This window comes from Ascaphus truei, chromosome 5, assembly GCF_040206685.1.
Source record: "Ascaphus truei isolate aAscTru1 chromosome 5, aAscTru1.hap1, whole genome shotgun sequence".
Lineage (NCBI taxonomy): Eukaryota > Metazoa > Chordata > Amphibia > Anura > Ascaphidae > Ascaphus > Ascaphus truei.
The window spans coordinates 98,630,792-98,657,330 of record NC_134487.1 but is presented as its reverse complement, the minus strand read 5'-3'; the positions used below and the strand labels follow the sequence as shown (position 1 = coordinate 98,657,330).

Here is a 26,539-nt window from a genome sequence, read left to right as displayed (position 1 = left end):
CCATGGCAACAAGGTTCCTAAACAGGGGATACAGCCAGACAGATGTCAAGAGTGCACTAGAGCGGGTTAAAGCACTGGATCAAAATGCGTTATCCAGCAGCCGTCCACGGGAGGAACAAAGCAGCAGATTTAATGTGATCAGCACGTTTAGTATGGCGTCAACGTTCATCCAACGAAGTGTGAAACAGAACTGGCATGTTCTAGCCAATGATGATAGGATAGGACAATTTTTCCAGGAGCCACCCCTTTTCTGCTTCCGACGAGGCCCGTCAGTTGGTGACATGATCACACAAGCTGACCCAGTGGATAAATATGCTAAAACGAAAACATGGCTGACCCAGAAACCTGGCTCCTACAAATGTAAGGGGTGTACGAACTGTCAATACATGCAGGTTGGATCCTCGTATTGTCACCCACACAGTGGGGTAAAGATCAAAATTCGACAATTTCTCAATTGCGAGTCCAAATTTGTAATATATTTAATCAAATGCCCATGTGGCTTGTTTTACATTGGAAAAACAGTGAGAATGTTAAAAGAACGTATCGCTATTCACCGGTCCACAATACGCAAAGCGTTACAATCAGATGTTGATGACCAGGAGTTCAAATGCCTTCCGGTAGCTAAACACTTTAGAGACTTAAAACATTCTTTGGCAACGTTCCGCTGTATGCCAAACCTGCAGGTCCCGGCGCCCGTACGAGGGGGGGACAGGAACAGACTTCTGCTGCAGAGTGAAGCAAGGCTCATTTTTGAACTTAAGACTGTGGCACCTTTTGGCCTCAATGAAGATCTAAAATTGGGATGATTTTTGTGATTACAGTATATTATGCATTGGTTTTTTTTTCATGTTGTCTCACGTCCTTTGTTTGCACTTATTATTTCCCTCACGTGATTAACCCCCCCAGGTGTGGTATTCATATTTGTTTTATTTATGGATATGCATGACATTGGGTGCTATAGTGAATTGGCACACATCATGTACATATAGGCATGGGTTATAGCGTTCTTATACAGATAGTAAATACTGCATTATTTGCTTCACCATGTTATACCATTGCATATGAGGGTATTTCACTTATTTGTCGTGTGCCTCCTCTGTGCCTCGCTGCCCTGATGCTGTTTTATTCCTTAAGTACAATTGTACATTTTCCTCCGAGTCACCTACAAACATTGTAATAGACACATCTGTTGGTGTCTTATACACTCCTCCACTCGGACTTATGCTTGGGGCGACACCATGCGCTGTGCGCATGCGCAGTGCCTGTCGGGCAGCCACTCAATTTGGTTAGCCTGTTTAATAGTTGTGCCCTTGGACGACATGAGCATGCGCAGTGGAGCAAACAGCTAGGTCTGTTTACATTGTACCGGCACATGCGAGAAGGCATTCGTAACACGAGCAAGCCTGTATTGGGAATGTAAGTCTACCAGAGCATGCGCAGTGATAAGCGCTAGATGTATTAGTCCATCCACCCGTAGGGCGTATGCGCGTCGACATCTAGAGGTGCTTTTTGATGCTTACAGGCATCCCGTACATAGTGTCAGTAAGGAAGGGACCATATATTAATTTACAAGATGGCGGTGCGTTCCAGCACGGGGCTGCGGTCCACAGGAGACACACGAGCACGGTTTTCGTGGGTTTTTGGGCCCCCACACGGGTGAGTGTAATTGTCTTGTGATTGATGTGGGTATTTATGGTGTTTCACTGGCACTCATTCACTGCACGTCCCTGAGGAAGGTCACATTTGGACGACCGAAACGTTGGATGCAGTGCCATGTATTTCTCTTGAATACAGTGTTTTTGGACTTCCCTTGCTGTGTGCTGTCTCTGTTTTCCGGACCTACATCTGGTAAATACTATTGTTTTTATATATATATATATATATATATATATATATATATATATATATAGTGATTGAAAGATTCAACAGCGCCTGAATGTGTACTAGCCTCACAGTAGACTCCTGACAACAAACAAGCCGCCAAAAATAATGAACACAGATGACCTGTATGAATACAATTGTATAAAAATAAAATGGGAACTCAGATGGTGGTTGTAAAACAATGGTGAGTGTGAAAAAAATACAAAATTATATAAAAAATATGTTGATAAAAAATTAACTTAATAAAAAATGTATACTATTTATGTGAAAAAACACACAAAAAAATGTTTAAAAATAAATGAAATATGAAAATCAAACATAAAAATAAAAAACGTAGATCGGTGTAAAAAATGAAAAAATAAAAAATGTATAAATAAAAATGAGTGTTTTTCACATACATGATAGATGATTCTGTATAGATTACAACGTCCGGGCTGCTTCTTCTTTGGGGTCAGCAACCTCCCAGCAAATTCTATTGGAAGGAAAGGAAGTTCCCTGAGCCTGCACGTTACATGTATGTGTGTAATAGGGACATACTGTACAGTGTATGTTTATGCATGCTGTGTGGTATTTGTGCCTTATGTGGGTACATATGTATATGGTACAGTATGTGCTTATTGTGTGTTTGTATAGAGCTTGCTTATTGGGCTAAAAATTTCCAGCCACACAATTTATTTACACACAATGATTTTACACCCCCTCCCCCCCAACTCAATGTTATGAAGTGAACGTTGTCCTCTAATGCAGACCCTTCATGTTAATTTTAGGTGTGCAAATTAGGTACAACATTACATTCCTGGCATTATTTTATTATGTGATTTAAACATATGAAGTGAAAATATTTGCTTCCAGTTTACACCTGATCAATTCTTTGGAATTTTCAGTCACTCATTAAAAAAAAAACGAGTTCACATTTATTATAAAGTGGGAGTGACTGGTGCTATTAACAAGCCAACATTTGTTTCTATAGGAAAAATGCCTTCACATAGATTTTACAGGCGACTTACTTTCTATTTTATTAACAGTGCTTTTGGCCAGAAAAGGTCAAAAATTCTTAATTTTAATCACTGGACTCCCAACATAGTGGATTAATCCAGGTAAAAGGCAGACATTAATATTCATTTATGTAGAACATGTACATAATGCATATAAGGCTGGAGTGTTATTAGAAAAACAAAACAACTGCAGTGACAGGAGTTTCCCTCTCCTCAGATGTAGCCCCATATAACTAGAAAAGGGCAAGCTTCTTATATAGAAGAAGCACGTGAGGCCCTGTTTGATTTGTTTTTTTTTAATATATATATATATATATATATATATATATATATATATATATATATATCACATTCACGCGAATTTACAGGAATACAAACAGGGCTATATATATATATATATATATATATATATATATATATATATATATATATATATATATATATATATATATATATATATATATATATATATATATATATATATATATATATATATATATATATATATATATATATATATATATATATATATATATATATATATATATATATATATATATATATATATATATATATATATATATATATATATATATATATATATATATATATATATATATATATATGTGTCTGTGTGTAGCGTTGATGTAAACCTCCAGGATCCACGGACATGTGTACATCAGTGACTGGCACTTCACACCCAGCATCTCTGCTCCTCCCACTCCCCTGGGATGTCTGCGGAACGTCGAACTCCTCGAGCACACGCCAGCAACGTCACTGAACGGCAAGCCCCAGCAGCAGCCATGTTTGATACGGGCACAAGGCCCAGTGATCTCCGTACGCGTTACAAAAAAAAACCTTAGTGACTCTTACCAATTAAATTAGTAAGAAGCACCAAATCCATGGGTGTATAAATAAATAAAGGGTAGTTTTAATGCCTACTCCGGTTCTTTGTTCTCAACCGTGATATTAAACATACTTGCGCCACCCCAGCACCCACTCACTGACGTTTGCCCCAACCAAAGATGGCCGCCTTATGCGCCTTCACCAGTCCGTAGGCGGATTTCCGGAAATATGACGCAGGAGTTTTGACAGCTTCCGGTAAACATCGCTTCTCACTGGTTCGAAAAAGAAAACGGGATTAAAAAAAAAAAAAACGAAAGTTCCGCCAAGCGGGAAGGAGTGAGGGCGTGAGGCTGAGTGCGCGTGGCGGAGATGGACAGGTGAGAGGCGGCAGTGTACACTGGAGACAGGCACGTGCTGTGTGCATCACATGCAGGACCCGCCTGTACCATGATGTGTGCTGCATTTGCATGCACATATACTTCTCGCCGGGGTGTGCTTAAAAAAACTATGCTGGACCCACTACATAAATGATCCCTCTTCCTGCCCTTGCAGGCACCTCTGGCAGGAAAATAAACGGGCCTGATTATAGAAGTTTACTTATCAGGGAGGCTACATCATACTACTTTTGTTCCTTCATCCCAATAACTTCCCCTTCTTAAATATCCTTGACGGGTTGATGATACTGCTATGACTGTGGCACTCCATGAAGACAGCAAGTGATTTAGGATCCAAACTGAAGATGTGTGCGCAAACCTCTCTGATTACCCAACATACAGCCACACAAACACACAACACCAATGGAGGAAGGGGGGAATAAGATGAAAAACATTAGTGTAATATGTCTAAAATAGATTAATATATTTAGCAGCAAGCAGGTATTGCACCCACAAACATCAGTTTCACGTAAGCATATGGGTCACAGTATTTTCGTGGAGGTGCGGCGGGGACTGTCCATCAGTTGGACCGTGATTTTCTCTCCAGCTCCACATTCTCCCTGCAGCATGGCTCCTTGCTGCGTCGGCTCCTTGGTACCTTCCGGTTCACAGCAGAATTTTCAGACGCTCCAACTTGGAGTTACGTCACAGACCGTCTCTGCGTGTTCTCCCCTTGTTGGTCCCGCTCTCCGATGCGTTTCACCAGTAGCAGTTGCTGCCCCAGGGATTCCTGAGGAAGCCAATGTTATTGGTGAAATGCGTAGGACGGACTGCTGAGCTGACACTCAACAAGGATCCATGCTGCAGGGAGAACGCGGATCTACATCCTGAGAGAAACATCAGGAACCAATTGACAGTCAATGCATCCCCATGAAAACGGCGACCCGTATGCTTACTTGAAGCTGTTTGTGAGTGCAATATCAACTTACTGCTAAATATATTGATCTATTTTAGACATATTACACAGTTGATTTTCTTTACTCCTCTTCCACCCAGTTTGTATCTCTTTACTTTGGATTTTTTTTTTAAGCCTGTAGTCAAATGAGCTGCACATGTTAATGGATATACAACACTGGTATATACTGTATGTAGATATTTATATCAATATTCGTTAGATATTTAGTTGCACACAGCAGTTTTGCCACTTTGTACATCTTGTATATGTGCACATTTATTATAGATTTATATGCTTTAACCTTTTTTCACTGGATGCTATTATAACAATGAATGTATTAGTTGCACTTTTATAGTAGATATTTCTACAGCAGGGGTGGGGAACGTCAGACCCGAGGGCCATATAAGGCCCCCGAAATCATTTGGTCTGGCCTTGCTAAGGCAACTGCTATAACCGGGGTCACGCTAATTTTTTTTTTTAAATGGCCGCCGCGCGCCCGATCGGGAGGAGGTGATGTGAGGCGCCGGCAGCCCTACCCAATCCCCAGCAGCCACTGTACTAGCCCCAGCAGCCACCGTACTTCCCCCCCGCACTCCCTCCGCAGCAGTCCCCGCACTTCCCCAGCAGTTCCCCCCGCACTTACCCCAGCAGCCGCCCTACACGATCCCCCCAGCAGCAGCAGCAACTACCAGGGGTAGGGGGGAGGGGGATCTGTCTGTCTGCATGCATGCCTGCTGTGTGCCTGTCTGTGTCTGTATGGCCCGCGAACGATGTTATAAATATCCAAATGGCCCTTCGCAAAAAAAAGGTTCCCCACCCCTGCTCTACAGAGTAGCGCCAGGAGATAGTTATATACATCAAGTGATTTATGATGCCTCCGCTTTTAGTTTCCCCTGAAGCATTGCAATATAAAAAATGAAGTGAGCTGCTCGTGTTTGTGGCAACAAGTGCAAAATTCTGGTACCAAACTAGGAACGGGGGAAACTGGTCCCAGCTCGCCTACTAGGGTTTGTGGAAGGTGTGAGGTGATCGGGGCAGGTTGAATTTTCTCTTGTATCCCTATTCAAGCTGCAGTTCAGTCAATATCCTGCATGTGTGTTTTTTTAATAAATCAGTTCTGTAGTAAGAAAAAATACTTTTAGCATTTTCTGTTTTTAAAAAAACAACGTTGAAAGACCAATTTTCTTGTATTCTATTTTAACAGCCATTTGCTAAGCCACTGCCCCTTCATGTCCTGACACAAGCCCTGGCACACCCCTTTGTCAGCCCTGCCCTCCCTCTAGCACATGTCAGTGCAGGAGTGCTCATGAATATTCATGAGCTTCCACTGAGACAGAAGCAGAAGAAAAACAGATCCCTTCACTAATTGTCACCAAATTTCGCCGATCAATACATGGAGAACGAATTGACCTGCAGCTATACAGTTCTTTAGGTAATTAGAGATTGCCCACATGAAACTATTGAAGTAAAAAAATAAATTAAAAAAAAAAAAGACTGAACTGCAGCTTTTATTTAGCAGCAAATTCTCGGAGGGAATAGGTTAAATACAGCTTATCATCAGTGTGTGGTGAAAAGTGGCCCCATACTTGATTAAGAGAGCGCATAATGGGGTACATCATCGTTGAATACATTGACCCACCCCCAGCATGTGGCACCTGGAAATAGATGCACGTTATTGGTTACATCAGTGCTGGATAGGGGAGCTTCCGTGCAAGTGAAGCCTCCCAAGGAGACTCTTGTACAATTTACTACTGTATATGCAAATATATTACCAACGTATTTATTTGTATATACTTGCTTGCGAACAAGAAGTGGTGTTAAATCTCTCGCTTGGATTGATGCTTCTGCGTTTCTGATACTGTAATCTTATAGACCTCTAGAGCCTCATTCGTTGCACAGGTCTCAATCTGTTGTTACTTTTACGACTGAGATATTGCTTTTTAAAAAGTGGTCTTGCAAATTTTTCTCAGGATCATGTTGACTTGTTGATGACTAACCTATCAATGTAATTAGGTTCCTTCAAAAGATAAAATCACCCTTAAAGTAACATTTTCTTGCTGTCTGGTTATTATTATTGTTTCCATTTTATCTCTTTAGCCAATGATGGCAGCATAATACGTTTTGAACCAAACAACCAAAGAGAAAAAAATCTGAACCAACAAATTGACTTAACTGCACAAAAAGCTAATAAACATCATGTCACAAGCGATTAGTCAACACTTTAAATTAAAGCATTGGGTTACCACATTTTGGGGACATTGAAAGAAGAAATATCTAGACTTGTCTGTTTTTTTTTTTTTTTTTATCGCTCATCCACATTTATCCTACTTAACAAGCCTCTACCATTAGTTCCCTTTGGTCACGGGAGGGAGTGCTTTCCACGGCCTCGCTCACACAGCACTCTTTCGCGGGGTTCTGTGGGAGTTTTCAAACAGAAAACGACCCTCGGCGGAGAAGTGCGACGTTGTTGCGGCTGCAACTCGAGCTTTCAACTGAAGTCGAAATTTCAAGCGGCAGCCGCGTCACGTGTACTTCGCCAGCCAATCACAAACGCACACACTTTTATTTTTTTGTAACGCCCCCAATCGCATCATTCTGTCTGCTGGGGATGTTCACACATCGCCCAGCAGACAAAGGCTTCGCGCGCCCGTGTAGCAGCCCGTTTGATCGAGGCCTTAGAGTGAATCCATGCAAAACTTTTGGGAAACTGATACGAATTTGATGATCCGTGTGAATAAATTGAGGGAGACATTAAAATGCAACTATTTTGAACCCTACAAATATTATTTACCGTACCTCAACAGCAATGGCATTTTAGGCTTACTTTAAGCGGTACTATATAAACTACTTCAGCATAGACACAATTATTCCCTGTCCTGAAGAGCTTGCAATCCATTTGATGGTACCTGGAGTACACTGTGATGGAATTGCAGAAAGTGTTTTGGGCTTTCTTGCAATGCTAAGTATTTCTTAAGTGGTAAGAAACCAAATTAATTTTACACGTGTGAAATATTTTCAGGAAATATGAATTCAAAGTTAAGACCAGATGTGTTGGGGGCATGTTAGTTGTCCTGGTGTTTTTGTTGCCGGTACATAATGCTGCAATATGTGGGGGGGTGGGGGAGCTGCCGGATGTGAATAGTTGTAGTGTAGAGGGACTGCGTTTCGAGTCCGCAGGGATGTACAGGCTCAGGACATACAGGATGGAGTAATGTACACTGCTCTCTTTCTTTCAGGCGAACACATGAGATGGCGTCGCCGGTTGTTCGGGATGCTGAGATTTCCAGAGCCGCCCGCCGCAGCTCCAGCAGGAGGGTTACCAGTATCCTTTTCTCTGCCGTGTGGCACATTTGCAGTCGTTTAAACTCCTTTACAGCAAAAAAACATTTCTTTTTGATCACACCCTGCACAACATCTGCTGATGTCCAGCACAGAAACTTGACCTCTGTATGTAACGACACCTATCTTTCAACAGGGGGTCTCTTTAAGTAGTCTTATCTATTCCTCATTTTTACATCTTGTCGATCCTTTTGCAATGAACGTTATTTATTTTTCCCAGTGCTGGAGTGCCTGCTTTCACTTGTTTCTAACCCCATCTTTTGCAGTTTGCACCCAGGCAAGTTGACATTTTTAGTGAAGCGCCAATATATTTTTGCCTGTGTGTGTCTCTGTCTTTCTATCTATCTATTTTTACACACATGCGCACTTGTATAATATCATAATACAAATACTTTTTTGTTGTATAATGCTGACAGTGTGCACAGCGCTGTACATAGAATTTTAGCAGACGTGTCCCTGCCCGTAGAGCTTACAATCTAACTTTTGGTGCCTGAGGCACGGAGATAAAGTGGCTTACCCAAGTTCACAAGGGGGCTTGTCTGCTTCAAAGTCCGTATCATTGTTATCATAGTCGGTACCTTTACTCTCTGAGCTGCTCCTTCAGCCTGGGATTGGTGTATGAATGGTAAATCGAGACCAAGCATCTTCTTTAGTCATCTAAATGCATATTCAAAACCTTTGTTGTTTTTCTTAACCCTTCACCTCAGTTGAGGAGAACTGGAGTGCCCCCACCCCAACCAGAAGTAACATCGCTCGGACACCTGGATCCCTGCTCCGACAGCACCGTAAGATGTTTTAAGAGATGGAAGCTAGATTTATTTTCTACGTTTGCAAACTATTTTTATTTAACTTTTCTCTGTTGTTGGTTTCTCTAACTTGCCAAGAAAAGTCTTCATCAGTTTGCTTGAAAAGTATACCAGATCTGGGCTACACTGTCACCTCTTCTCCTTGTAGCACCTCATAAAGAAACTGGAGGCGGTTTTCTCACAAATACAGTTCATATTTCTGTGCAATAAGACAACTTCCATTAAGAAAATCCGATTCATGGCAACAACTACAGGTGCAAATTTCGGGTTCTCGACCATTTTCCGCACATGTTCCGAGCGGCATCCCAATCAACGCCCATCTGTGCCGTGAAAATTCTTTTCATACGATTTAGCAGTAATTTGACCGTATTTTGAAAGAGGGCAGAAATTACATTTAGCGTTGTCTGCAGTACTCGCCAGAAATGCAAGTCGGCGACCATGAGTTATTGTGTCTTTAAAATCTAATTGAAACAACCCTGTCTCTTATTCCCGTTCATGTGTGCACGAACCGATATCACACAGATGTTTAGTACTGTATGTATTTTATTTAAGTCTAAATAGTAAATACTTGAATACACCAAAAAGTATTTTTAGAGAATAAAATATTTTATTTGCACATCATAATAAAGTAAGAATGAATAATACAAAAATACAAAGTCTCTTCTTCCAAATTTAAAATGTTCTTTTTTTTTTTGTCGAACTGACTGGTTCTTGGACATCTTGGCTTGTAAAGGAAGAGCTGTTTTGGTCCCTGCTGATGATTTTGGGACAGGTAGGCAGACGGAGCCATACAAGTATAATCCGTCTGAGGCTGGTACTCAGGTAGGCGCAGGTAGCCAGGATGTAGGTTCATCAGGTTTTCAGTGCCAGTTGGACCATAATTTTAGTAGTATTGATATTGAGGCAGGTACTCCATGCTGGTAAGCCGATGGTGCACACATTGGAGGCTTGGGAAGTATTATTATTCAATCTGTTGGTCCCGATCTTTCTCCTTTTGAAGCTGCCATGATCAAACATACCTGCAAAAGATGGGTGCAGTGACCAACAACCTCTTGTGCTGCCTGCACGCGGGGGTGTTCTTGTAAAGCAATGATTCATTGATAAATTATGCCGTATAGAATTCTTCCAACCATACGGGTTTGGTGACTTTTTGAAGTATTCATACTTGTCTTAGATCTCAGATACAGTCGCCTTGGTATATGTCCCAGCTTTAATAGCAGAAAATATCATGTATGAGAAACTGCACTGGGGTCTACTAAAATGAGTTGATATCGTATGTCCCGTGCAACAGTCGGCAGTGAACACAATGTTAAATAACGTACTTAACATTCTGTTTTGTAATAAAATGTGAAACGCCTACATTTGACATGGTCTTGAGTGACCAAGGTCATTTAACAGTGGATTCGTGTAATGTCCATGCTTTTTTATCTGGCCTTAAAGACACCTGTTTTAAGACATTGGATGCTACAGTACATATACTGTATACTCAATGTCCCCAATAGGCAAAGACCTTCACTTTGCCATCTGCCGGACACTAACTGAACTGCAACCACACAAATAATTCTGTCTGACCACTAAATACAGGAGGGACAACTCGCGCAAACTCAACTACTATCCGCGAATAGATGGAATATAGATAGAATGTCACCTGAGAACCCAGAGAGATGGCTGCACTTTTGTTCCGTGATGCGGTCGAGAAACGGCAGTTGCACCTGTATTTGTGTGGAAAAAGAAAATGCATGAACAGTTCTTCACCTTGTGGCTAAAGTGGACGCGATCCACAAAAAAGTGGAGGGTGACTAGATTTTTTTTTTTTCATAACTTTGATTTTATTAGGTGATCCAGTACATACATTATAACACAATCCATAGGCTCTCGTAAAATCACCAATTCCGTTTTTCCAATACATTGAATGAAACTAACATGACAGACTTGACAAACAGACAGACATGACTTCAGGGTGTCGGGGGGAGGGAAGGGAGGGGGGAGAATCTTGGAGTGACTGTAGATTTATAAAGCAGAATGACGTGCCCGTCCCCATTAATTTATTTAATCTTTGAGATCTTCTTGTCATTTCAAATGCTTTCTTTGGGAGATATGTGGTTAAAATAAGTGTCTGGTAGGTTAAAATTGAGCTCTCCCCATAGTTAAATGCAGTGTAAAGGTTTACATGGTGACTTCAGAAACTAAATATGAAAACATTTATCTTCTTTTTTTTTTTTTGTGTGTGTTTGTTCAAGAACAAGATTTGTGGGCAAGATGCTAATGTGCAAATTAACCTCAAACACAGGCTTCTGTGTTTTGCTTTAAAGCAGCAGTTCAAGCTGCCTTTTTTTAAAAAAAATTGTATGTTCCCCCCCTTTTAATATATGCATCAGTACAGTCCACACTACGATGAGTTATTAGCTAAGTTACTGCTCGATCCGGTCTCCTGTGATCGATCGTTGAAGATTTGGCGGGGGGGGGGGGGGTTAACTAAATGGCTGTCAGTGCAGCAGAAGAGGACCCAAGATGCAAAGTTCTGTGGGGAAGATCATGTGAACAGGCAGTCACCAAATACAATTGGTGCACTGCTAGACAGAGGGCAGGGCTCAAAAACGGGTGTGCCAGAGCCTGTTTCGGAAGGGGATGTGACTTTGTAAATGGTTGCTATAGAAATAAAAAATGCTTGCTACATACTAATACATTAAAAATATCATTTAGTTTAACAAAATAATGCTGCAAGTATATTCTCATAGTCCAGAACTGATTTATAAAAAAAAAAAAAAAAAAACGGCCACACGTAGGATATTGCTTGGTCTGCTGCTTTAAAGCAGCCGTCCCACCTAATATTTTTTTCTTTTACAGCTTTGGAACCAATGAGTCCTCCACTGCTGAACCACATTGTATTTTAGCCTTGGAGCGCCCAAGATATTTTCTGGCTTTCTTGCCTGTGTTCTTTCTATCAGAAATTCACTATGGCTGCCAATTCTTCCAGGTTCTGCCTCCTTTTTGTACTGCCATTTAAATGTTCAGAGTGAACACCAGTAATTTAAACCAGCTAGTATTTCAGGAGCTGGGGGTCCCAGATCTTAAAAAAAAATAAAGCTGTGTATCCCCAGAGGAGGTCAACTCATTGGGGTTGCTGCTTTGGACTTGCTGGTTGGTTGTTTTTGAACGGCCATTTTTTTTCTTTCTCGTCAGTGACTCCACAGCCATGGAGTGCTACAAGGCCACCAGATCTGTCTGCAATATTGGGAACAGTGGGGAAGTCCCCTCGCTTGCTACAGACACCCGGGCGCTTGGGGAACCTGTCTATGGTATGATATTGCTCCATCGTAAACTATACATGTCGTTTGGACATCTAGTTAAAGATTTAAACCTGTTGTAGTAACAAACAATAACCTGCTTTTAATGTTTGTGTTTTAGATGTCGAACCTAGATGACAGTGCTTGGACGACCTCTTATTCTCCTCAGCGCACGGGAGTGTTTTCCACCATGGAACCTGTCAGCTTCACAGAGGATGTCACTCTCAGTGCAGTCATGCTTCGTGAGGAGGACCCAGGAGAAGCAGGTAACTGGTAGATCTTGGTACACACAGAGCTCCTGAGCTGCTGTAGTAGAGCAGGTGTTGGAGGTCGATGCACAAAAGTTACTTGGACTTCGCAGCTGCATATTCCTGCAGTGTGCTGAGCAGCTTGGTATTGCTAGTCCTCCAGCACCGACCGGTACATGGCAGTTTTTCTTTGCCAACGTAAAATCTTCTAGTATAAATAGAAGCCTCTTTGCATAGCAATTTGAAGCCGTCTTCATGCTTTTTAAAGATCTGAATAAACAACTGGCTGATATACTGCAGCTGAGCCTTAAGCAGACTTAACTGCCTGTTACATTAGGATGTTTTCCATTGTTCATTATATTTTTACCTTACTTCGGATGCTTTTTATTTTAAGGGGAAGTTTCTCTTTTGGCCAAAATGTACAAATGACAGTAACCTGTTTAAGGGGGTAATGCTGGGTGATTGCCTTTTTTTAATCTACTTTTGATGCCTATAAGTATTTACAGGTTTTTCTAAGTTGGATAGTAAACATGGTGAGCTGAGACATTGGATGGGTTTGATTTCCAGTGGCTACTCCCTTTTTTGTTTGATATTCATGTGTTTGCAAAGGCACAACCCCCTTGTGGGAGACAATTGGTAACATTCTTTACAAAATGCAGGTTGTGTGAGCGACCATGGATTGTACCTTTTTAAGTCACGTTCACGTTAGGAAATGCTGAATAATATATACCAACATACCCCCATCCTCTGATTATAACATCGATTTTCTTGAAACTTTTCCCTGTTTTAATAAACCTCTATCGATTCATTCTCTCTCCTTGTCTCCAACTCTGCACTTTGTAGCGACGATGAGTATGTATTCTGATTTTCTGCATTCATATCTGAAGCATTCTTCCACTGCAGTCTTCGAACTGATAGAAGAGTATGAAGCTACATGCAGCGAGCAGGTAAATGATTTAGGATCAGAGCATACGGTCTGATTCAAAGCTGCTGGGGTTTTACCTTCTCAGGGTTTATGGACATACAATTATTATTTGGATTATTGATGGAAAACGTAATGGATATAGACCAGGGCTTCCAGAGTTTGTCAAATACAAGCCATAGGCCAGGATTTCAGGGCAACACATACCAAGAAAGTTATCTTGGTGATAAACAAATGTTTTCCGTTATAAAGATGCAGACATGCAGCCTTCACTGGTTAGGAGAAAATGATGTTTGTGATAATGGGTGTGCTGAGGGAGTGATATGCTTATTTCGTTTTAGGTCAGCATATTAAAAAAAATTGTCAACCGTGTCACTCCTGGACAGCAGAAGTTTTCCAAAACTGCCAGCATCTTATGGCTCCTTCAGCAAGAAATGGTGACTTGGAGGCTCATCACATCTCTTTACAGGTCAGTCCCACATGTGGTCATAGCTGTGTTTCAGTGAAAGAGGAGGGGTATGTTGTTGTTTTCTTCGTCGTAAAAGTGAACAGCAGATACAAATATCACTTGTGAGCACATTCACATGTCTGCGACCCTGCTTTTCACCATTATCTCTTAGCATACAGTGCTTTCACTGCAGCCAGGGATTCTGGGTAATGGCATGCAAATGAGCACAGTGTCACTTTTTTGTTTCTTGTCCATTTTAACATGGATCCAGTTTCATCATTTACTACAGCTTTGTAATGTGGGTATGGTTTTCTGAGTCGTGCGATCAGTTAGGTACACAACATTGTATGTTCACTATCCAGGATAGTAGTGTTTTTTTAATTTTGGCATAATTGTTATATAAACTTACCTTCATTTGAGACATTATAGTTGTACACACTTAAATCCATAATCTATTAATTACCATGAAGTTGTTTTGTTCCCAATTTTGGGGTAGGAAAAGAAAAATGAAATGGGATGGGGGGGTTAGGTGGGTACAGAAAGTAAAGAGGGGTATGGAGGGAGGCACGAGTAGCATTACATTTATCAGAAACAGAATAGAGTATTACACAACGACATTATTAGTGCAGCTGTACCGCATTTTTTTGGTTTAACAATATAGTACAAAGTTTGGTGTCTATCCCTGTTGCCCTCATCACAAACAACCATGGTTCCCAGGCAACTATGAACCTCTAAAATCATTAAGAATCACTGTCTGTTTTAAGGGAGTGCCTCAAAATTCCAGACCTTGGCCACTGCTTTTTAATTTGTTTATTATTGACCTCGAGGTAGGCTAGACAGCAAAGTCTCCATCTTTGCTGATGACACAATTTATGTAGGGTAGTAAAATTTGATTAGAATGTTATTTATATGCACAAGGGCCTAAATAGACTGGAAGCTTGGGCAGATAAATGGCAAAAGAGATTAAATACAGGTGCATTAAAGGTTATGCATGTGGGAAGCTTCAATAAGCATGCTAGCTACAAACCCAATGGGACAAAATGTTTGTAGACAGCAGGCTTAGTAATTGTGTTCAATGTCATGCAGAAACGGCAAAATCTACCAGGATATTCATAGCACAAAACTTGGTATAGATGGAAGGGAAGACGGCGCCATTTTGCCACTGTATAAATCCATAGTAAGACCACCTTCATTATGGAGCACATTTAAAACAAAATAAAAATAGTGGGATTAAACAAAGTGCAGAGAAGAGCAATCAAATTAATAAAATGGATGGTAGGTCTTACTTATGAGGTGAGGCTAGCTATTTTAGATTTGCTTACATTAGAAGAGGTGTGTAAGAGGGGGTATAACCATTTACAAATATATTGAGCGTCAATACAAGTAACTTTCATGCAAGCTTAATGCCAAGGATTGTACAAACGACAGTTGTCCTTTGGGATTGGACGAAAAGGAGTTTTCACCAGCAGGAAAGGGTTCTTATCAGTTGGGACAGTGAAAATGTGGAACTTGCTACCCATGGGATATCTTTAAGTATAGGTTATACATATTTAGGAAGGAAAAGGTATGCACATAAGCTAAATATAGGTAAGCTGTTTATCCAGGAGGAAAGCTGTTTGCTGTTACTGGGAATATTTTTTTTTCTTTTTCTTCTTGAGCATCTCCATGGCAGTGGGCACAAATGGGTTGAGTTCCACCTTCTAGCTGGGATAGGACAAATTAAAGACTTGCCCCTATAGGAGGCCCTACATGTAGCCACCCCTCACAGGTAGTCCTTTTTTTTTCTTCTTTTTTTCCTAACAAACTGAGATTAGGCGTTACGTTTGTTGTTTTTTGGTGTTACTTTATGGAGCTTGCAGTCCAGCCAAGGGAAGTTCTTGCCTCTCTCCTTGAAGCCGCTGCGATTCGCAACCCTCTGGGGTTTTGCCTGTCAGAAGGGCTCCGGTGTAAGACAAGCTGCAAAGTAATTTCAGCAGCTATGCTGAAGCGACCAGGAGGGAGAGTAAAGGATTGCATTACAGTTAGGCATTGATTCCCCGCGACGACATGAGGGCCTCAACACTCGTGTTATGCTTGCTTACCCCTCCATAATTCAGCTGTACACGTGGAAGACGCATAGACAGGTATGCACGCACGCGCAAACGGAATTGCGCATGTGCACGCGAATCCTGCGTTGCGGCGCTCCTGTAGCAGAGGTGCAGGGAAACTTGGAAAAAGAGCTATATCAGCTGTTTTTGTTTTTTGTTTTTTTCCTGCCTGTAAAGAGACTCGGAGCTTTCCACGCAGCGCTGGTGAATTAAATACCTAATATTGTGGAGAGAATAGAACCCCAATGGAGAGCACTCAGCAGATGCACAATATACAGGGGACAGGAATAGGGGTGTATGCAGTGATGTGTGAAGTGTGCACATTAAAAAACCTTTATTAGAGTCATAACTCAATATTAAAATAGGGACGCTAAGTACCAAAATGATTGAGACTCATATGAGCCAAAAAAGCGCAGCGAAAGTAAAATATATATACCAGGTCTCGCGTGTAGAGTGTAGGCTAATACCCCTGATGATATGTGCAGGGTAAAGCTAGATGGTGTCAAAAACCCACTGGAGTCTATGGCAGTTATGTTCTGTCACAGACACGGCCACTGGTGGCTATCAAAGTAGAAGCTCTAGGTAGTGGTGAGTGTGTTTATAATATCGATCGCACGGTATACGCAAGTAGGTATACCAGGTAAGTGTTCATACGGTATACACGGCTGAGCATATCAGGTAAGTATTCATCCCTCTGTGCTCTCACAGGGGTAGACCTTGAATGGTCTACCCCTGTGAGACCTTGAATGGTCTATCCCTGTGAGAGCACAGAGGGATGAATACTTACCTGATATGCTCAGCCGTGTATACCGTATGAACACCTACCTGGTATACCTACATGCGTATACCGTGCGACCGATATTATACACACACTCACCACTACCTAGAGCTTCTACTTTGATAGCCACCAGTGGCCGTGTCTGTGACAGAACATAACTGCCATAGACTCCAGTGGGTTTTTGACACCATCTAGCTTTACCCTGCACATATCATCAGGGGTATTAGCCTACACTCTACACGCGAGACCTGGTATATATATTTTACTTTCGCTGCGCTTTTTTGGCTCATATGAGTCTCAATCATTTTGGTACTTAGCGTCCCTATTTTAATATTGAGTTATGACTCTAATAAAGGTTTTTTAATGTGCACACTTCACACATCACTGCATACACCCCTATTCCTGTCCCCTGTATATTGTGCATCTGCTGAGTGCTCTCCATTGGGGTTCTATTCTCTCCACAATATTAGTTCATTATTCACCCCATATAGCAGCACCACAGACTCTATATCTAGCAGTTGCGAGGGTACCTTCTTTCCCTTCCCCTCCCCCCGCCTTACCCTAGAGTTTACAAATTAAATACCTGCAAGAGGATCGGTTATACTAACTGGATTCTGCCTCATCTTAGAGTTCTGGTGCTAAAATAAGCCAAAGGCAGTTTATAATAATTTGAAGATATTTAAAGATATAGAGAAAAATATTTATTTTTTTCTGGGCTGAGAGAGATGGCAGGTTCTCATATAAAATATGTGTCCAAGTGCTCCAGGTTCGCAATTGGAGGCAACAACTGCCAGAGCCATGGAGCCTGCCACGAAGAAAGACAATTAAAAAGACTATTGTCTAGCATGTGACAAGGATCCAGCATTGGAGGATAAGAGAATTTGTGAAGCATGTCTTAAAGAAGTCGCAAAGGAACCAATAGAAAACATGTCTCAGTTTTTCTCTTGGATGAAAGAGACGGTAAATCAGGGCATTGAGATGGCCTCTCAATTCAGCAGTCGAGGCCAGAAAAAGGCTCGCTCCGGTCTAGACCGACCAGTAGATTCTTCCTCTGAAGATTGAGGATCAAATTTGATCCGTGGACCTAAAATTCCAATCCTCGGTTAAAGACATGGAAGCAGAGGGAAGCCTCTACATTTGATGTAGATCTAGTGGAGCCTTTAATCAAAGCTGCCCGTGATGTCTTCGCGATTTTGTATTCCACCTACAGAATCAAAGAATAGGATGTTTAAGGGAACACAGGAAACCTAGAACATTCCTTGTAAATGGCAGTCAGAGTTAATTAAATCAGATTGGTCTCAATCAGACCAGGTGTACATTTCGAAGAAGTTCTCAAAAATGTATCCTTTTGAAGAAATGGATGTGCAATTCTGGAATCATCTGCCAAAGGTGGATTCTGCCATATCATGGATTGCCCGGAAGACAACCTTACCGGTTGACGATCCTATGGCTAGAAGAATATACAACGCTTTCAGGAAATCCTTCATAGTGGCAGTAGCATCATGCAGACTTACAGTGGCAATTATGTCAATATGCACAGCAATGAAATGAGTAGCAAAAGCTACTCTGTCGATGGATCACGGGAGCCATCAGAAAGTCTTACATTGTGCACGGCAGGCAACCTCCAGAAGCACTAAAAGCCCATTCCACCAGATCCATGACTACTTTGTGGGCAGCAAAGGCCCAAGCTTCTCTAGAACTTTGCAGAGCAGCTGTATGGACTTTCATAAACACGTTCATCAAGTTCGATCATTTATACGTCCAGGCCTCGGCAGAGGCATGCTTCGGCCATAATGTAATGCACGCAGTTGTGAATTCATAAAATGTAAATGTTTATGCATTATCCATTGATTGTATGATTTATTTGCTACCCACCCCAGTTAGTACTGCTTGGGCTTTGTCCATTGGTGCCCACTTCATGGAGATGCTCAGGAAAATAGAAAATTGTTTCACAATTTTACCGCAATTTACTTTTCCTGAGTAGTATTCCCTGGCAACACCAAGCGCCCGACCCAAAGATATAAGGATGTATGTGTTCTATGTTTCAGCCATGAAATACAAGACTACCTGTGAGGAGGAGGAGTGGCTATATGTAGGTCCTCCTACAGGTATAAGTCTTTCATTTGTTCTATCCCAGCTAGATGGTGGGACTTAACCCATTGGTGTTTCTTTCCTCCAAAAGCGATATAATTAGGAATAAAAGTTTATCTTGTCCAATTAGATAGACATAATCCACTATGTAACATTGAAACAAAAAAGTATATTTGAGTTTTATATAGGCAAACAGTTCATCTGTTAACTGCAAATTTAACAAAGTCCCTGGGAATGTCATGTGTTGCAGAATTTAAAGCTTTTTGTTCTATCCCATTACGAAAGGGATTTAAGGATTGCAGAGCTTATGAATCAGCTCTTGGCAGCAAAGTTGGCCTAAAATTCCTCTGTTGCTCTGCAGTCTGTAAATGATTCTTCCTTGTAGTCATCAAAATATGGTGGCTTAAAGCGCGAGAAATTGATATGGTCACATGGATTTGTTGCCTCAGTCCTGTTTATTGTTTTGTATGTATGTGCTCTGAGGGAATGAAAGGACCTGAAAGTGCAAAGGTTTCAACGAAAACGTTGTATTTTACCCTATCCGTGCTGGATGACGGCAGAGCGGTGTCTTGCAGGCCTCTGAGACAGTGACCAGGGTTAAACCTAATTTTGTAGCCTAGCGGTGTCTCTTCAGCTGTAAAATCTCCAAGTTGTACCTGTGGCAAGTTATTACACACTTCCGGCTAATTACATTTGCTCTTGGCTTTGCTAGTTATGCCGCTTAGTACTTCCTGCTTCGTCACATATATGTTTATTTGCTGTATATAAAACATTTGGGCAATTTGGCTTCTTGGCAAAATCAACGATTTGAAACCGATTTTCGGCTTCAGTTTAAAAGATGAGCAGTGACCAATGTAATAGTCACTGTTGCAATGCTTTATCCACAAGTGAAAGCAATAGGTCAAAGTCCATTATTGCAACCGCTTCAGCAAGATAGGACTTCTTGGTATTTTTTTGAAGCAATATTAAAAGTGCTCAACCCTTGAAATGTTTCCAACCTCAAAATGTTTTGTTTGCTCTTCATCATTCCCAAGCAGGTTGTGCAACATGAAGTATCTATATTTCTCTGCCTCTTGCAGCCTTTTAGTGTTTGTTCTGACTGTCTGGATATCCATGTCCTTTGTTTTACTTTGACTGTTTTTCACAATTATCTCTATATACAGTATATATTTTCTTGTGCATTATTTATCCTTTTTAGAGATCGGATGCAGTGTGCCCTGGAGGAAGAAAATATGTTTGAGATCTCTGTAAGTTGAAGCTCATAAATTGTGTTGGGAAAAAAGTCAGTCGACTAATTTTGTGAGTGGAGTTCAGCCATGTGTAGATTTTAAGAATTCGGGCGTAATCAATACAAAATGTGGTTCCCATACATTCTGTAACAATGATGTCCACAAAACAGGATATTTCCTGATGCACAAAACCCCCACTGTATGAGTTTGAAGGTACAAAAACAGCCTGAATATTAACTTTCTGTAACCTTTAACGCTAAAGGAATATTATTTATTTCCAAATTGTTTATTTTCCTCAGTTCAGTAGGCTGAACATGTCACAGTATATTTTGCTGTTAAATGGCAAACCCCTGGAGCCGATTCCTTGCAATTTATAGAATTCTTTGAATTCCTCTTAGCAGGATTTTTATTTTTGATTATACTTTTCATTGAAAAATTAATGTGGTGTTTTTTTTTTTTGTTTTTTTTTGTGGTTAGGCCCCCAATGCCAGTGAAAAGACTATTGTTGACAAACTGTACCAAAGAGATACACTTGTTCGTCAGAGCCAGGTGAGATTTGGGGAAACTTGGAAAGCTCGTTTTAATGTGATAAATTAGGACTTTTTGTAAGAGGTATGGCAGCCCAGTCATTTGTAACAGCTACATATTGCTTTTAAAGACCATTGCCTCTTACTAGGTTCACAGCTGCTGAATGTATTTATTTTTAATCGGCACTGCAGTTATAATGCGCTACAGGATTGAAAAACAAATGTTTTTTTTTTAATGAACACGGCACCTTATAAAAAGGAGCACGCACACAGCTTTGATTATTAGGAAATTTGATGGCTCTGAGACGAACTCGCCCGGCATTAATAAACACTGGGAGAAGGGAAAGTTTTCACTTGCTGTACAGATGTTCTGTTATATTAGTGAAGTCATAACTTAAACTTGCAGTCCCTCCTAGGAACATAGTGTGTATGACACTTTTTCCCCCGCCACCTATAAGTATTTTAAAATATTTTCTTAGTTAGTTTGTAAACATAGTGAGCTGGGGAATGAGATGCTTGATTTGCCCTGTCTTGCTGCTCCATTTAGTCAGTCACTGTGTTTGTTTGTCAAGTGTGCACATGCACACGCACCCCTCTATCTTTATGGTCTCTCTGATAACAGAGTGGGATAAAGATGCAGGAAATACATGCTTGATGATCCCTCAAAATTTGTATTGTGCTTAATTTCCACACAAAAAAACTAGTTGCATTACAGGAAGCCAATTAGATTGTTACATTTCTAACAAAATGTGTGTGTGTTTGGGGGCATTGGCTACCAGACATTATACCGTTAAGAGGTAAATACCGGCTTTGGCCCAGGTCCACAAAAGGGTGCCAAGCTTTAGCAAGCCTTTCATTCATGTAAATGGGACCCCCCTTTTGTGAATCTTGGCCAAGTAGAGTGTTTTATCATTATTAAATAGTATTTAGATACATGCTCACCAGTACACGTTTGTTTATAGTTGTATGAAGTACAACAACAGGAAAAAATGAAACCCTTGCAGGAGGACATATGGGGTAATAGCGGCTAGTTTAAGTTTAATTTTATTTTTGTAATGTTGCTGAGCACTGTGAACAAAGAGGGTGCACATCAGGAAAAATAAAATTTTTAATACATTCTTATTTATTTTTTGCAGCTAGTTGTGGACTGGCTGGAAAGTATAGCCAAGGATGAAACTGGAGACTTTTCTGATAATATTGAATTTTTTGCCAAATCTGTTTACTGGTAAGTTGTGAGCAATGCAATTACAATTGAAGCACCGAATCATTTCTTCTCACATGGCAAAGACCAGGTGTGCACCGATCTCACTTATTCCTCTGCTGCATAAGGCACAGAATTATGGTATAAGGCTACTTTCCTAAGGCTCAGGCACTTCATCTTTAATTGGGTTCTTCCGCATCAAGTTATGTTTCCTTTACATTTTGGCCAGTCTTCTATCGTCAAATTATAGGTTTGGGAAGTGTGGTATTACCAGAAGAAATATAGTTTGAGCACCGCCTAATCTTATATATTCATTTTACTGATTCATCTGTGTGGGTAAAATGGGTGTTAAAACTATTGTTGATCGTCCAACATTTACCTAATTTATAGTAATAATTATAAAAAAAAAAAGTCATACGACCAAATGTGTCAAATTATTGTATCATGAGGAAAGCCTGATTTTAGTAGGCTTGTGGAACGTCGTGCTTGATAGTTATTATTTATTAATAAACTAACTTACTGCTTTGTCTGCTGTCTCACTATTTATTGCATGTGGTTTTACTGACTACATAATATACTTGTGTTCATCTAAAGTTTGGCGTTTGCTTTTAGCACAATTCCGTTCCCTCCTACCTTCCCATGCATCATAGGAATTGAAAGTCAGAAACTCTTGGCAGCCTGTTTTCGACCGACAAGTGCCCAAAGAGCTGCTTCTGTGGATCTAGAATGATCCCAATGGGGGTTTATTCTGAATCTGCCGAAGAGGCAGATCGGACCATTATCTTCTGAAATTATCCTCCAAAAAGGCCTGATAAGCTGCTTCTGTGAATCTAGAATAACCAACAAAGGAGTTTCCTGGGCACACCTAGTTCCAGGGAGAGTTACAAAAAATTGCCGGTACTCCTGCTCAAAAGGGCATTTCCTGGACGGCATACAGGAAGAAGTAAAGAGCAGCACACTGCGGTCTTGGAAAGTGATAATTTGTTTAGCCAATGAAATCAAACGTTTCGATTGCAACATGCAACCTTTCAGCCCTCACCTTGATAAAGGTTGTGTGTTGCAACCTGAAACGTCGGATTTCATTGGCTAAATAAATTATCACTTTGCAAGACCGCAGTGTCCTGCTCTTTACTTCCTATATAGCATAAGCCCCTTAAACTGTTATCGCCCAAAGCTGCATTGCAGATTTCACTGCACAGTGTCTTCCTTCAATCAGTGTAATGAGCCTCACTGCTAAGTAACATTTAGCACGCACTTGCATTGAAATTATTTTTTTTTTTTTTACCATTTTTTCCCTAATAGGGAAAATACTCTGTACACACTGAAACAGAGAAGTTTATCGGCCTTTGGTGGAAGTGGTCGCTCCATAGTATCTGAGTTGGTAAGTAACCTCCTATGTTGCATGTAGAGCTAAGTAGGTATTATTGGCTCTTCATTGAAACCATTGTTTCCATGAACATTGTTTCATTGCACCACTGTCTTTCCTAGTGGCATGTGCATCCAGCTCTCATGCTGAAATACCCCTTTAATATTTTAGAGCAGTGGTTCCCAAACTTTTTTTTTTTGCATTGGTAGAAAATCTTTGCTCTGCTTACTCCTAATTAATACATCATCTTGCTAACAAAACTGTTTGACCAATCCCAGGTAGCATAGTATCCTGAGCTGGTGAGGGGGAACACGCTTAATTAGGCCCCAAACTGCACCTCTGTGTGTAGACAGCATGGGGTGGTAATTGGTGCTGGAGCTTTCACAGTCACACGGCCTTGCCACTTCGAATGCTAAACATTGTGGGTAGCGACTATGCAAGCTTCCAAAGTAATTGACAGCTGTACCACCAACGCCAAGGTGCAGTTGGGGGCCAAGTGCACAGTCTGTACGTGGGCTCAGGAACCCATTAAAACTGCCTGGGCACAGACAGAAGAAAGGCATTTTGAGGACATAGTTAAAAATTACATTTAATGGAAAAGAAAGGAACCCCAAATCAGTGGAGAAAACTACCTTGGCGAAGAACGAGGAGGTGGCACAAATCGGGAACTAAGAGACCGAAAGATGTGGTCGTACCGGAGGAAACGTGGGGGGGGGGGAAATACATCACTAAACATAGATACCGACAAAGCAAAAATAACTATAATCAATCGAACAGACATTACTTTGAACAAAGATCATATTAGCGTACTATCCAAAGGCTTAACTTTTGTGCCAAGTGCTCGCTTTGATCTCTTTGAGACGGTCAAAGATATCAATCTTTTCGCGCGTAAGATGCTTCTACATAAGCACTTTGCGCAAAAAGACAGATTAATAACTACTAATCTTGGCATCGGAGATCTGGACACGGGATCAAGATGACATTGGCAATCTGACATCACTTCTGGAAGAAAGCACACGTGGACCTGGCGATGGGCCACATACCACGTTAAGAAAAGTACATTTACACCCTTTTTGGATTCTAGCCCAAATATATCCACCTTTGTCAAACTGGTTACTAAAGATTTGAATCACTGCCTAAATGTAACAGAGATTCCAACATGAATCCACATAACGGATTGCTCTGAAGGAACTGATAGAAATGGATGAAGTTACAATTAAACCAGCTGACAAGGGTGGCAAAATCGTTCTACAAACAGAATATGTAGCCGAAAACAAAAGGCTACTAAATGATCGTAGCTGTTACAGACTTTTAAAAAGACCCTACACCCCTTTTCCTAGAAGAATTGACAAATTCTTAAACGGGGCCATAAACAAGGTGATATCTAAGTATGAGTTAGATTTTATGATGGTACGCAATCCCACTATAGCCACGTTCTACAGGATTCCCAAAAGCCACAAAAATCTAAGAAATCCACCTGGGAGACCAATAGTTTCAGGGATGGGGTCCCTCACTAAGAAAGCAAGCAAATACATTGATGAGGTATTGAGACATTTTGTTACATCTCTCCCTTCACAAGTAAGAGATACTAAGGATGTTTTGACCTGCCTGGACAATATCAGTATAGATGAAGACACACTACTGGTTAGTTTTGACGTTGAATTTCTGTACACGAGCATCAAACATTATGTGGGCCTGATTTTCGTTCAAACATTTCCTATCCTCAAGGAGTATGGAATTGAGATCACATAGCCAATTTATGTGATCTCCTTGATTTTGTACTCAAACACAATTGTTTCCTCTTTGATTCTATCTACAGACTCGGCCATGGGCGGCACTACATGTGCACCCACATACGCCAATCTTTATCTAGGCTGGTGGGAAGAGGTGAATGTTTTCTCCGAGGCCATGCATCAGTATACTAAATACAGTATATCGATGTGTGGCTTCAGTAAATAGATGACATTCTACTTCTATGGAAGGGCAGCCGGGAAGAACTAAATGACATTTAGTGACAATGAACTTCTGAGTGCCAATGACCACAATCTTAGGCTCACTATGGAAGTTAGAAACACCACTATTAATTTTCTAAACCTCTCAATCAGTAAATCCACCGATGGATTACCAACAACTCGCACATACAAGAAACCCACAGCCACAAACCGTTATCTAAGGGCCACAAGCCATCACCCTGAGTCTTTTATACGGGGATTTCCAACAGGACAATTCTTGCGAATAAGGAGAAACTGTTCAAATATTTTGGATTTTAAAAATCAAGCTAATTAAATGAAGAACAACTTCCATGAAAGAGGATACAGCAAAATAAATATAAAAGTGGCATATAGGGCGCTAAATACACCAATACATATGCTCTTAGCCAATAGACCAGAAAAATAGGGCCCCAAGGACATAAGATGTATAGTAACTTACAACACACACTGGAGGGACATTAATTCCATTCTAAGTAGACATTGGCACATTCTCACGAATGATGAGGACCTACACAAAACTCTCAAAAGAAATCCAACATTGTTTTGCGTAGGTACAAAAATCTGAAGGACTTTCTGGTTAATAGCCATTTCTCCAGAAAAACACAAACATGGCTAGGGAAATAAACTAAAGGGTGTTACAAATGCCACAAATGCAGAGCTTGGGATTCTGGAACTCCATGTAGAATATTCAGCAATTGGGACAACTCGCGCACCTACCAGCTAAGACAATTGATAAATTGTAAAACGGTTGGGTGTGATCTACCTTGCCACATGTGTGTGTGGCAAAAAGTATGTAGGTAAAACGCGAAGCGAATTCAGAAAACGCATCTTAGAACATGTGGGGTCTATATGCAATGCGATAAGAAACTCCTTTGTCACGCATCATCAAGGCAATACAAATGGTATTGGCTTCCAAGGCATTGAACACACAGCACAACACATCACAAAGGGTAACTGGGATAGAATTCTTCTACAATAGGAAGCCAGGTGGATTTATACCCTTCACACCTTGTCTCCTCATAGACTTAATGAGGGATTCATGTATAGACCACATAAGGCCTCAATTGTCACCCTTTATGCCTGTACATAATTCTCTTATGTAGGAAGCAACAGACTACAGTTAATCTCCTAATGGTCAAACTCATGAAGTTAACAAGACATGCTAATA

General features: G+C 40.8%; 1 protein-coding gene across 1 annotated transcript in view; it reads left to right on the top strand.

The window, feature by feature from the left end:
- Nucleotides 1–3,970: 3,970 nt before the first annotated feature.
- The window catches only part of NUP107 (nucleoporin 107), a 50,423-nt gene continuing 27,854 nt past the window's right edge, over nt 3,971–26,539 (top strand). The window contains exons 1-11 of the mRNA XM_075600299.1: nt 3,971–4,099; nt 8,288–8,373; nt 9,098–9,175; nt 12,380–12,495; nt 12,605–12,749; nt 13,575–13,678; nt 13,995–14,122; nt 20,256–20,304; nt 20,764–20,835; nt 21,950–22,038; nt 23,317–23,395. Coding sequence (XP_075456414.1) covers nt 4,092–4,099; nt 8,288–8,373; nt 9,098–9,175; nt 12,380–12,495; nt 12,605–12,749; nt 13,575–13,678; nt 13,995–14,122; nt 20,256–20,304; nt 20,764–20,835; nt 21,950–22,038; nt 23,317–23,395 — 954 coding nt within the window. The 5' untranslated portion in view covers nt 3,971–4,091. The remainder of the gene's footprint in view (nt 4,100–8,287; nt 8,374–9,097; nt 9,176–12,379; nt 12,496–12,604; nt 12,750–13,574; nt 13,679–13,994; nt 14,123–20,255; nt 20,305–20,763; nt 20,836–21,949; nt 22,039–23,316; nt 23,396–26,539) is intronic.